This window comes from Pagrus major, chromosome 5 (assembly GCF_040436345.1).
Source record: "Pagrus major chromosome 5, Pma_NU_1.0".
NCBI classification, from domain to species: Eukaryota; Metazoa; Chordata; class Actinopteri; order Spariformes; family Sparidae; genus Pagrus; species Pagrus major.
This window is the reverse complement of record NC_133219.1, coordinates 10,726,372-10,739,752: the sequence shown is the minus strand read 5'-3', so window position 1 is coordinate 10,739,752 and position 13,381 is coordinate 10,726,372. Positions and strand designations below refer to the sequence as shown.

The following is a 13,381-nucleotide window of genomic DNA, read 5'->3' as shown; positions in this document are numbered from 1 at the left end:
CCTTAAGCAAGGCCTTCTCATCGAGGACAGGACAGGAAGAGAGGCGCATAAAAAAAGCATCATCCAAAACTCCAAGCATCATGCAAACACATATGCCCGCGTGTACACAGACACGCTCACAAACCCCCATACCTAGCCCATAATTACACGGCAGCATGCGGGTGCACATCCCTGGCTGACAGTGTGTATAAACTCAGGCGGAGATATGATCTACTGAAGAGCTGCTCTTAATAAATATTAACAAATGCCATTCCCAAGTAGCCTCAATCCCCATAAGCACCTCCAATGCCAGTCGGAGCCACAGCCTAGCTATCTCTCGTCGCTACAGAACCTCTCTCCCCGCTGAATAGGCTGCTGTGCTTTCTCTAAGAAAGAGTTCAAAGAGCCCGAAAGGGCGAGGGGGGGCGGGGAGCGGTGAGGGTGAATGTGCTTGCTATACATGTTCTAACTCAATTCTTTTTTATCTATAGGGAGCTGCCAGCATCGTCATATGGGGAAATTAGTGGAAGTGGAATTCAAATCAGCGCTATCAGAATGGGGTTGCAGAGTGTTTGAACAGAATTTCACAACCTCGGCTTCACCCCTGTGGTTGATTGTTAGGGAATAAATTGTATGTGTGTATGCAGAGATGTTGGAATGGAAGCTTTTGATGTCCTACAAAAACACGGATCTCCTATGCATACATATAAAAATTACTGATGCAATATGGAAATTTAATGATGCATTTTTAAAGGGGAGGTATTAAATGACTTGTGATCACACGATTTTCTAAGTCAGCCCGCAATTAGTGTGCACATTAACACACTAGCATCGACTGAGAAACAGTTGGGCAGACATGTTCACGTCACAAAGGCTCAAAGGTGACTGAAAACAAAAACGAGAAGTATTCAAATGTTACCCATATCCCACCATACCTCTATAGAGTGCAGAAGTCACGCCCCTTCCCATGGACCACCATGGGACCTTATTTCAGTTAAAATATGTATGGTAGTGAATGGAGAAAGACAAATCATTTTTTTGATCCATTTGAATTGTTCCCTGAATCACACATGTGATGTCTGTCAATTTAAAAAATATTTTTTCAACTTGAGAAAGGTGCAGTTTGTCATCAAACTAATGAAATATAAGACTGTGAAAATACATATTTATAAAGACTACATATCTGTAGTCTCGTTGAATGTCAACAAAACCCATAACTTAAACATTGTGGAACTGGTTCCGTATATCTGCAGCTGTTCACATAACTGCAGTTGTCAATATGGCCAGTTTTATTGTGATTTTCAGCTTTGTTAATACTTTTTCTGTGCTGAAGCGGTGGCCATGTCGGTGCTGGTGACACAATGTAGTTCACTGGGCAATTTAACATTAAACCAGATGATATTTTACTATCTTATAAATCAACTACTATTAACAAACAGAAACTTTATTGACTTGAAAAGTTATCTTTTTAATTCCCAGACATCATATGTCTGATTCATGGCAAAATTCAAACGGTACCAAAAATGAATGTGTCTCTTCCCACTGACTACTGTACAATTTTTTTCCGCAATAAGGTCCCGTGGGGCACATCAGAAGGGGCGGGACTTCACCTCTCAATAGAGAGCTGAAGTCACACCCCTTAAGGTAGGGACAAAGGGATAAATCATTTTATGATTCCGCTTAAAAAATAATTATGCAAGACGAGAAAGTCGCAGTTTCTCATGAAAAAGAAAACACCATCTAGTTTTGTGTTTAACCGCTCAGTGAACTACACTGTCTCGCCCAACATCCGTCATCAACACCAACATCAGCCGTCACCTCAGCACATAAAAAGTAAAAAAAACAAAAAACAAAACAAAAACACGGCTCTACAAGGTTTCAGTCGTGGGTTTTAGGGGAGCGTTGAACAAGATGACATCACATATGCAACTGTTGGTTGTAGTTTTATGACTTTGAAATTGACACGCATCATAAGTTTAAATCAGGGCACAATTCAAAAGGGATAAAAAAATTTCTTGCCATTCACTAGCATACGTATATTTTTCTGAAATAAGGTCCCATGCTGGTCAATGGTAGGGGCGTGACTTCGCCTTTCTATAGAGCTGAATTAACTGAAAAAAGCAAAACACTATTTGTGTTGTGTATTTTTAGCAAAATTCAGCACACAGACACACACACAAACACAGACACACACACACACACACACACACACACACATACAGTGACATGTACATGCAGACTTGGCCCACCCACTCCCCTGCAGACTCAGTGAGGTGTGTTAGTAAGGTTTAAAGCCTGTATTGTTCCTGACCAGCCAACCTGTCTAGCACACTCCCCCGTCTCACTGCTCACCCCATTACACTTGGAAGACTACAGGAAAATGGCAAAAGACAAGAAAAGAAAAGGGGAGAGGAAGTGGACGCTGGAGAGATGGAGTAAAGGAAAAGGGGGGGGGGGGGGGACGAAGAGCAAGAAAAAAGAGGGCTGAGACCCTTCACATCTGTCTAGGTACAATGTCAGAGCCTGCCTTTGAGTCGGTGGGGTTAAAAGAGGAGGCAGATCTCGCCGTGAACGCTGTTAAATGGTTCAGTGGTTTGACAGTGGCTGATGCTACAGACAGCGCTGCTCCCCTGGGAGCCTGCACAGTCTCCCAGGCATGGCTCTTATCAAAATATACCTACTGCCTGCCTCTACAGCAGAAATAAACAATAACACAGCGGGGAAGGAGGAAGAGATCTAAGGAGTCATTGGATGCTTATGAAAATAGAATCACTTTTTTTTCCCACTGTCATAATTGTCTTGACAATTATGGGCGTAGCATACAGTATAGACAGTAAAGTGTGAAAGCAGATTATGCATTAATGCTCAAGCTTTGGCTCTTAAGGAGCCACGGGCGTTTGGGTGGTGCATATGTGGGTTCTTGAGCTTTTTTTTTGGTCGGGGGGGTGGGGGGACTTAAAACATGAACAACACAAAAATGTAATCCCAGTTGTAGCCCTCAAAGCTGTGTTGCAGCTGATAGTCAAACACACACACACAGACACACATCCAAACACACACACACACACACACACATACACACACATAAAACCAGCACAGGCAAAACTGCTCCATTTTACCATCATTACACAGCACGGGTCCCCCGCTCCCTTTGGAGCCGTGTTCTGCCTCCGGTGCTACATTTGACGGTTTGTTGAGCGGCACGTAGGTGTGTAGCCTCCGCCGCGTTACGTGATCAAACAGCCCAACTGACGCATGGCCAATTATCCTGGCTGCCTCCTCTCATCTCACATTTAAGGAGAGGGAAAGTAAAAACCAGAGAGGGAGATGGAAAGAGAGAGATGGAGGGAGGGAAAAAAAGACACAAGGCTGGCGGTGTGTTTATCGAAGAATGGCAGATGTAAAAGCACTCTTCTCCCCTTTCCTCAGGGAAGCTGACATGTGCACCATTTTTGAAAAAGTAAACAATGGCTCACACTTTTTTTTTATTGTGAATCTTTACCCTCAGCGAGCTGTAAATAGGCCAATATGAAACAAACAAAGAGAATATGGGGGGAATTAAGTATCAAAAGTGACATGGTGTGTGAAGGTCTGTGCGCTTCTCTTGTCTCAGTGTATAAATCATTGCCCGTCCCATCACAGTGACACGTTCTGCATTTGTGCCAAACACTCAAGTGCTTTTAGATATTTTCTTTCTTTCAAATACCCTATTGTGTAACAAAGTTGAGAGAATACTGAACCTTGCTCTTACTCCTTCACCAACTCTTTCTTAACTTGTCGTTGTTTCTTAACATAACTGTATCACTGCTCAAAAGTGAGAGGGAGAATAAAATTACATTTCCCTTCTCCGCCTTAAGGTCACAAAGTTTTGTGAAGGTGCTGCTGCTGCTCTACCTTTGGTATGTTTTAATAATCTTTATGTTGTTTTTTATTCTCTTTCAATTGAATTTCTGTAAAGAACACAGCATAGCTACGTCAAACCATTGTCCAATGGGGCAGCGCATTACCTCAAGTTCAAGGTGAAGAGCTGATTTAACTGTGGCTTAAACATGCTGTCAACAGACTTTGGATATGGCATGGACATTTCTTGGCATCAGAGTTCATCACAGCGATAGATAAACTATGTGGTAAATAGTGTTTAGATGTAGTTTTAAATGAAGCCTTGGCTCAGCTTTCGAAATGCTCCTCTTCTTTTTTTATGTTGGTAAAGAGAAAAGTGAGGCAGACAGGAAAGAGAGCAGTAAACAGAAAGCAATTACAATGGGAACAGGAGTTACTGACAATCTCTTACAGAGGCCTTGGCTCTGATTCAGATCACAACACACTACAGTTGGAAAGAAACAGCAAAAGTAAAAGTGGAAAGGAGGGAGAGAGAAAATCGTTAGCCTTTATTGTTAAACAATAAGAAGCAGGAGGAAAGAAGGCAGAAACGGAGGGAAACAAACAACTATAAGGCACATCTGAATACATTCTGAGGACTGCTAACCAGAGATGAGGAGAGAGAAAAGAAAACAGAATGAACAGAAAGAGTAAAATAACTTTTAGACTTAAAATCTTTTTTTTTCAAAAGAGACACATACCTACGGTTGCCCGGGACCTGGCTGAATATTTCTTAATCTTGCTGCTGAGCGTGGTGTTGTCCCTCAGGGCCGTCTCACATTCTCTCTCCATCTGGGAGGCGAGTTCGTGGGTGACAGTGCTGAGGTAGGCCGTATTAAGAAAACCCAGGATGGTGTGCGGTTCTGCTAGTCTTGAAAGGACATGGAGCTCATCTGTGAGGGCTTGGGTCAGAGCTGGGACCGCAGAATAGAAGCCTGCAGCCAGTCTGTCAAAGCCAGTCTCTCCACCTGGGCTTAAGCTCAGGGCAGAGAGAAGAAGATCCAGCACAGACTGACCTCTCAGACGCTGGAGAATTAAAATCAAAATAATATATATTACTGGAAAACCATTAGTATACTACTGTATCACATTGGTAGTTCACAATGTGGATTTGGACTTTAAAAAACAACAACAACATTGTTCTTGTTCTCTTGACTAAAATATGGCAGAAGAAACACATAATTCATAATTGTATTTTCACTATTTGAACACACCTGGTAATGTGTGAGCACCTCAGACTCAGGGTAAAGAAAGAACAGCTGTTGCAGACAGTGGACCCGATCAGGGATGGACAGAGTGGAAATAGGTGCTGGTTCAGGATGCTCTGGGCTGCGGGAAGACAGCCGGTCCAGCAGGTGGCGCCGCAGCTGGAGACGCACATCATCCCAGACCTCCTGGATCTTAAGCAAGGGCAAAAATAAACTGGTAATCAACAACAACACATCAAGAGGGTGCTGGATAATAATCTTTTGCAGTGAAAAGTGCCATTATTCAAGTATACCTTTATTTTAGCTTACACTCAACTGCTGAATTACACATGAGATTAAAGGATAGGTTCGCATTTTTCAAGTCTGTTTTAGTCTAATTTTGTCCATACTGGCCACAGAGAGATCCCTGTTTGTGCAATTTCAGTGTAAGTGAGGTTGGACAAAGTCCACGATCAACAGTCTGTGCAAACACTTTCTGCTGAAACAAAAAGAGAAGACAAAAGACTATAACTTTAGAAGCTACCGACTTGATTTCACTACCTCAGATTACTTAAGCCTCATAAAGCTTTAGCTGAACTTTTAAATGCAAGGACTTTGTATTATAACCCCCATAACCTACACTGAAATTACTTTAGAAAGGGAGCTGTTTGCGGCCAGTTTGCAGAAGAGAAACACTTGACAATGACCAGTAATGCTTTCAATGTACACATGAGCATATGAGTATTTGAAAAAAGTAGCCCACCAACTAATACATTCAAAATCACACAGTACATTACCTCTAATGAAGCATCATCTCTGACTGTATGTACCAAGTGAATGGAGGAGGCAGTCGGTTGAGGATGAAGAGAGGAGGAAGAAGACGGGGTACAAGGAAAGCAGACACCACACTGGGCAGAGAGATTCAGCAGCAGTTGAAGCGTCACCTCCTCTTTCCCCTCATCTTCAGACCTCAGGTACTGTTGCTGAGTGGAACAGAGGGGGAATGGCGATGTTAAGATCACTGGATTTCATGAACCGATCCTACAATTCTGAATATGACTCATCCATTTGCTCAGTTCAGGGCTGACTTCCTACATCTGGAGGTCTTGTTAATAAACAGGGTTGCAGATCAATAGATAGCTAAATGTTAATAATAGAGTGTCTGTGCAATTAAGTGGAAAATTGGAGATCAGATTGATAAAGTCATTAAGATTGACATAGCTCCCATCAGTTATCATTCTTTTAGATTTCTCATTAAAAAAAACAGTATTTGAAATAAATAGGACTAATATCATCATCCTTATCATCATCAGTCAGTGTCATCATCACCCTGATGTATTACCAGAGCTCTGAAGAACTCCATGAGCTCTTGATGTCCTGTGGTAACCGGTTTGAAGCTGTTGTGCGCTCTGAGGTTGAACCACTGCAGGCACTCTGAGGGGCTCGGGGGACGCTCCCCTGCCCGGGAGTCACTCATTTTGGCCTGGAGCTCCTTCAGCTGCTGTTCAATGCTGAGAGAAAGGGAAATGCATTGTGTAAGTCTGAGAGATAAGGACTATGAAACAGCATACATGACAGCAAGAAGGTTGTCACAATACCAGAATTTAAGAACGATACTTGATACTTCACTTAAAACCACGGCAAAAAAAAAAAGGTTCTAGGCACGCAAAATGGAATAATTATCTGTGCGGCCTTGGGTTATAAATCTGATTGCAAATCTGTTTTTAGTATAGCTTTGGTACTTTTGCTACTACTGATTGCAGATATTGTATTGTTTCAAATGGTGGCATCACAAAAGTATTGAAGTAGCCTACATTTACAAGTTCATAGTACGAGAGAAAAGCAGTCAGCAAATTTAATATTAACAAAGAAATTGACTGTAAGTATTTAACACTTTTGCCGCTTTCGTTTAATCCTGACAACAACAGAAAAGAGTAAACTATACAGAAAGAAGACATTTTAAACCAAATTTAGCTTTGTCTTCACAGTATTTCTTGTTAGAAAATTGGCCTTGTTTACCGTATGACTAGAGCCAAACTGATACTTTTCATATCGGCACATATCAGACAACATATACACCGATACCGATGTACTGTATATCTATGATCGGCCAATAATATCGGCAGACTGTAATATCGGTGAGGCTCCATTTATGACCGGTTTGGATTAGAGCTGCTCCATCTGATAGACAATATAGGTTGAAAATGAAAGCAGCGTATAACGGCCCTTGTTGGTGTTTGATGTCGGGTGGCCACCTCTAGTGGCTGTAGTAATTGTTACAGTTGCAAAACAGGGAATTGAAGAGAAGTAGTATAAAGAGTGAACAGTTAAACAAGCAGAGGACTTTCATTCAGGAGACTGCTGCTCGTGTCCAGTGTGGAACTTGAAGTCAACGATGGCTTCTTTCCAAGTTACTTAGTTGACTTAAGTGTGTTTTTTATTTTATTTTAACCCAAACCACAAGGTTTTCCTTAACCTAACCAAGGTGTTTTCTTGCCTAAGGCTCACCAAACTGCGACTGCAATGCGCTGCTACGGTCATGTTGTTTTGGGACCGGTGGTATATGTAGCTTTGGAAACGCTGACAATTGAGCTATTCAGTTGTTGAGGTACGAGAATGTGTTATATATCTCTCTATGCCATGTTTACCAGCACACAGCTGCTCCTGTACCCAGTAGTGATTGGACAAATTATTTGACTGTCAGTATCTGCTGGGACAGTGTCTTCATTTTAAAAGGAGACTTTTGAGAGATTAAGTACAGCCCCGGTCATATAAACATACCCAAATGAAGACACCGCTGTGGCATGAGGAACACACAGGGACAATACAGAAAACCAGCCACGTTACAGTCACACAAACACATACACATCATGTTGCAGATACACATGTGCCTACACACCACATCACATTTGGCTCTCCCTCACTCTCATTCAGTGTCCGTACCGTGAGAAGACAGATACAGAAGCATCAACAGTAATGAACAAAGACATCGATATATCAGTGTGTGAGTGTGTGCTAAGCATCTGGTGTGAAGTGGCGTTACAGGCATCAGCAGACATCTGAGACACACGCTTCTTGCCGTCTCACGTCTTACTCTCCCCCCTGACACGCACACACACACACAAACACAAACACAGCTCTTCTGATTTTACCCGACTGCATCAGCGATCAGTTTCCCCTTTAATATGACAGATTAGAAATGACATCTTTGGGCTCGACATGTTTAGTCATTTCCATGCAAATCTATGCATATATATTTGTCCATGTAAGGCAGTGTGTAAGTGTATGTGTGTGTGTGTGTGTGTGTGTGTGTGTATGTGTGTGTGCATAGGCCTATGTACCTGCATAATTAAACATGTTATGGTGTTGTGAATGCTGCTACTGTGTTCCTGTGTTTTTCTTTGTCTGAGTGTGTATATGTGTGTGTGGTGCATACAGTACAAGTAGGGATGATTCATCAGACAGTCAATTCATCAATCAATCAAAAATCAATTAAGAAGAGAATATGTATGAATGACAGATCTGATAATTATCATGGTCTAAAGTTTATTTTGCATTTTAAATATCGAACCTTGATATTATGACCACAACACCTTTGACTGTTTTTACACTTCTTCCAAAAAAAGGGCAATTTAACACATGACTTTGGTTGTCACGACATTAAACATTTTATACTCTACACGATTAATGAAATATTCAATTAAATAATCAATAGATAATGAGAATTAGTTGCAGATCTACTTATCCGTCTTCAAAACACGCGTGTGCAAATGTCTGTGTCTGTGTGTTGGCATACGTGACACAGAGCCAAGGTGCCATTTCCCCATCAGACAGCTCATCCCCTACCGCAGGTCTATAAACTGCCTCCTGCCTGCTCCTGGGCCATGAACGTATCCAGATGTCTTACAATGGCAACACATTAAATAACCGTTCAATCTGACACACTTTGGTTTCAGAGGGGAAAAACGCGAGGGGATAAAATGTTATAGTCTGTTACAAACCGCTATCCTCTAGGTTGAACACTATCATTCTCTCTCTCTTTAACTATCTCTTCCTCTCTTCTGCTTCTTCTTTAGGCAGGCCAGATGATGCATCTCACTTTATTCTCTTGACACCAACTTGCTGACTGACAGAAACCTTGATTATAAAGCGAGTGTGTTTGTGTGTGTTTGGAGTGATTTGATGCCAGGCGGTATTTGTTACACAGAACTATCAAACCCCTCATTAAAGACAGCCTTTATCATGTTTCCCCCGTGTGTATGTCTGTGTTCTGTATATCAGAGCTGAACATTGTATAGGAATGATATTGCCTCAACTTGTGACAGACTGTGTGAGTGCAGAAACTCTTAACTATGCTTGCCCAAAGGCTCACTAGCTGTAAAACACAGCTTCAGCAAGGTCAAAGCAAAACCAGCATGTCTCAGGGTTGCTGAAGGCACTGTGTATAAAATTAATAGACACCACTTTAAACAACACAAAGGAGTGTTCAGATGCTGGTTTGTTTGTGCAACCTCTGACTTTTGGAGAAAATGTAGTTCTGGATACTTAAAATAACAACACCGTCCCTTTCCTTTTTTAAAAGTCACTCAGGGTAGGAAAAATATAAATAGAAGAAACATACATTTAAGAATAAATGCAAAACTAAGACACTTTCTCACTCAAATTTCTTAGTATAGATTTCTGTCATATGCCATGTCGTGCAATGAAACCCGGCTGTAGATGAAATGGCAGCACAGAGCACTGTATGTGCGTTTATAGCGCGTCATAAACATGGATGTTCGTTCTGGGCTCAACCCCAGGACTTCACACAGACAGCAGGTTTCAAATGGCCTTCCATCTGTAGCTCACTTTCTCACACTCTCTGAAGTTCATTAAAAGCAGAAAACGGAAGTAGACTACACTGCGGATATGAACGGAGGTTATTCCAGGGAACTAAAACCAAACTAAAAACTCAAACGAGTGTGAGAGAAACAAGTTAACTGAAATAAAAATAAAAACCGGAAAAAACGTAAACTAAAATATCACTGATGTATTTGTCAAACTCTTTGCAAAACTCCTTGTTTTTTGTTTTTTCCGTCTGAAAAATGCATCGATTACATTGAAAAGTTTAAACTTTTGTGGCAGATTGCGGACAATTAGCATGAAAATGAAATGGTTCACTAACTGATGAATGTGATACAGCTCGGTTTATATACTCTTTCTAAGTGAAACGTTTGACAGCATATTTAGCTAACATTAGTTGCATGGTAGCTGTGTTACATTCAGAGTGTGTGCATAATGTGGTTTATATGTCTTTCAACAACACAACTGGCTACACACCTGGCAGGCCAACCTCCTCAGTTACTTGTCGCCATGCATCATTTGTCCTGTTTTTGTCTCGATACTGCTCCATGCGTAGATAAAAAAAAGAGATAATTAGCTTAGCTCCCGTGTGAGCTGTGTTGTTTCTGTCAAGCCTTAAAGCACGAGTGGCGTAACATAACTCTGATTTGAACTGTGGATTTTTGCTTGTTACTCTGATAACAGAATTGAGTTTGGATTTATCCACCTTGTTAGCCTTGGACTCTGTGTGGTGAGCAGTCTCCTAGGCTCAGTTTTGCCTGATGTGGACACGACAGAAAGAGATTGCCAACTTGAAACCCATATGAAGCCACACACAAGGACAGGTAGGAGAATGACTTTGTGGCTACAAACTCTTTCTCTAGTTCCACTCCTCATCATATGACTCTTGCCTTCCCTCAACAAAACAATGTACTGTAATAGCTACAGCTACAGCACTTGCCTCCTCAGATACATTTCCAAGCCTTGCCTGCACAGTTTCTCTCTCTCTCTTTTCCCCTCTTACTTTTCTCTCTCCTCAAAACTCTTACTTTCCTAATTTTCTTTTCTTTACTCTCGCCTTTCAATTACCCCTCCTTAGGGCCTTGTGCTGTAAGTTATAAAGTCAATGTGGATGGTCTGTGTCAAGAAGTCCATCCAGCTCTCTACAATGTTGCGACCTTTTGCCCGCCGGTGTAAAAGCTACCTGCAGCCTAATCAACTTGGCAGGATTAGCTCCGAATCTGATGACTTCCACTGCCAGCAGCTCAGACACGGCGGAAAGAGACAGAAAGAGAATGAGAGAAGAGGAAGGTAAAAATGGGTAGAAATCAGAGGAGTCACAGAAAATAAAACCATTCAGCTTTCCGAGTAAGGACGACAATGGACAAACCGGTAATGGCAAAAACGCCGGAGCTGAACTCAACAAAAGACCTGGAGAATGAGAAAAGAGGAAGAGGAAACTGAGGAAAGGATTCTTTAGGCCTCTTGACAAACATGTCAATCATCTTACCCTAACTGACACACAAGCATACACGTACACACACACTTGCACTCTGACTGCTGAAGTGAAATCTAATTGTTTTTCAGAGCGGTCTAGTTTGACAGTCGACACCGCAACCGTGCCCCCCCCCAAACCTTCACCACCGCTGAGAGAGAAAGGGAACAACCGGAGGTCTTTTATTAGATATGATGGCACATTTCACAGCTCCCTGACTTACAGAAACCCAATCCCGCGATTAGTCAGCGCTTTGACGTTATCTTAAGTTCCTTGTCAGAATTAATTTAGTGTGGGTGGGCTGCTGTGGGGCTGTCTGTCTGTCGCGCTCCGCTCCCCTCCGCTCGGCTCGCCTACAGGAGGTGGGGGGTTGGAGGCAACGGGGGCAGGAAGATCCCTTTCAAATAAGCCCCAGCTCCAGTCAGTGCCAAACCAGCCGCCTGAGAACCAAATATCTCCTCCATCAAAGGGCCCCATTCTGCGAGGGGGAAAGGAGTGAATGGGTTTGAATGAACCGGCTGAAAACAGATCCCGTCCTGGCCCAGCCTGTCGCCCACTTAGTGCCCTCAGCCCTCAGCCCCCCAGCACCCCCGGCCCAGCCAATGATACCAGAGAACCGATACAGCTGATATACTAACTTAACACACGTGTCACGCACAGCTAAACACAAAATCAACTATATACTGCCAGGACCACAGATCAGTATTTCTGTTCACTGAAAAGGAACCTTGCACGATACTTTACTGTGGCAGGCTTTCAACGCTGGCTGCTTGCACACGAACGCAAAATCCTGATTATCAGGAGCACTCACACAGAATCAAATTTAAAAGTATTGATATTGTATCCTGATCAAGATTGGCAAGCGACTAGTGAGAGCCATTTGCCTTGCCAGTGTGAAACCAGAGGCCTGTCTGCACTCTCCAGGCCCGCGCTGACACTTCATTAGAGGTCTTTTCCTGGTGGCCCACCACTGCCCGACTCCACTCCCCGCCCAACTCTGTGCCGCACCACTGTCCCAACTGATGAAAACTGATGGATTGCAGCATTTCAATTTGGGGGAGCCAGCTCTGTTGTCAGCCTATCTTAATCTCCTGCAATTAGGGAGCAGCTCTTAGGCAAATCTCTGACATCTGAGAACTGGGAGCAGGCCAGTCACTCTGACCCATAAACAGGTTGAAGTCCTTCACGGGTGTGGGCAGCTCTGTCTCCTCAATCTCTCGGTTTCCTTTTCCTCTCCTCCACTTCCGTAATTTGTCCTAGACACTGATAAGTCAATTAGGCAGCAGGTGAGTGAGCTGCGCATGTGTGTGTGGGTACATGCATGTCTGCAGCCCACCCTGGTCGAAGAGAAAGAGAAGCCTTGCAAAAATTTTTTGCCGAGATGTGTCCCGGCAGTAAAAGGGCTGTCCTGAAGTAGTCTGGGAGGAAGTTGGCTGCAGCCTGACAGACACTGACCAGTGGTCCCCCACGGCGAGAGGAGGATTGCCTTATTTTTAGCCCCATTCTCCATTATCTGGACGCTTTGTTCTCATAATGGTTATCCCTCTCCCATCTGCAGGAACACAAAATAACCCTTTAATGCTTAGAAAGCAGAAAAATGGCCCGGCCTTCGGTAATAAGCCTTGAATTACCTACCCAAGGGTTTTCGTTTCAAGATGTGGAATCTTCAATTATTATGTTCCCATTTAGAAGGAGGAAGGAAAGAAAGAGAGAGAAGGGGAGGGAGACACAGGGAGAGAGAGTGACGAAGGGATGAGTCCCAGACACTAATGGTGCCAGAGTGAGGCTTTGTTCACTTGCTACATTTAGCCTGTCCTTCATCATCTGCCCTCAGCCTCACAACGCCAAAAACGATAAAAGACCTGAAATATAGATTTCTCTTTTTCTTCTCTCCCCCTTATGTCTCTCTCTTTATCAATCTATGTGTGCTCTCCAACTATCCCTGTCTACCATCATTGACAGACGTCTATATTTCAGTACTCACAGCACAGGAAAAAATAAATGTCGCTGCACTGCACTT

General features: G+C 42.8%; 1 protein-coding gene across 1 annotated transcript in view; it reads right to left on the bottom strand.

Annotated features, from left to right (window-relative positions):
- The window catches only part of kiaa0825 (KIAA0825 ortholog), a 127,545-nt gene that overhangs the window by 110,500 nt on the left and 3,664 nt on the right, over positions 1-13,381 (bottom strand). Inside the window, exons 2-5 of the mRNA XM_073466732.1 lie at positions 6,388-6,556; positions 5,843-6,028; positions 5,073-5,258; positions 4,560-4,884 (exon numbers count right to left, since the gene is read on the bottom strand). Coding sequence (XP_073322833.1) covers positions 4,560-4,884; positions 5,073-5,258; positions 5,843-6,028; positions 6,388-6,556 — 866 coding nt within the window. The remainder of the gene's footprint in view (positions 1-4,559; positions 4,885-5,072; positions 5,259-5,842; positions 6,029-6,387; positions 6,557-13,381) is intronic.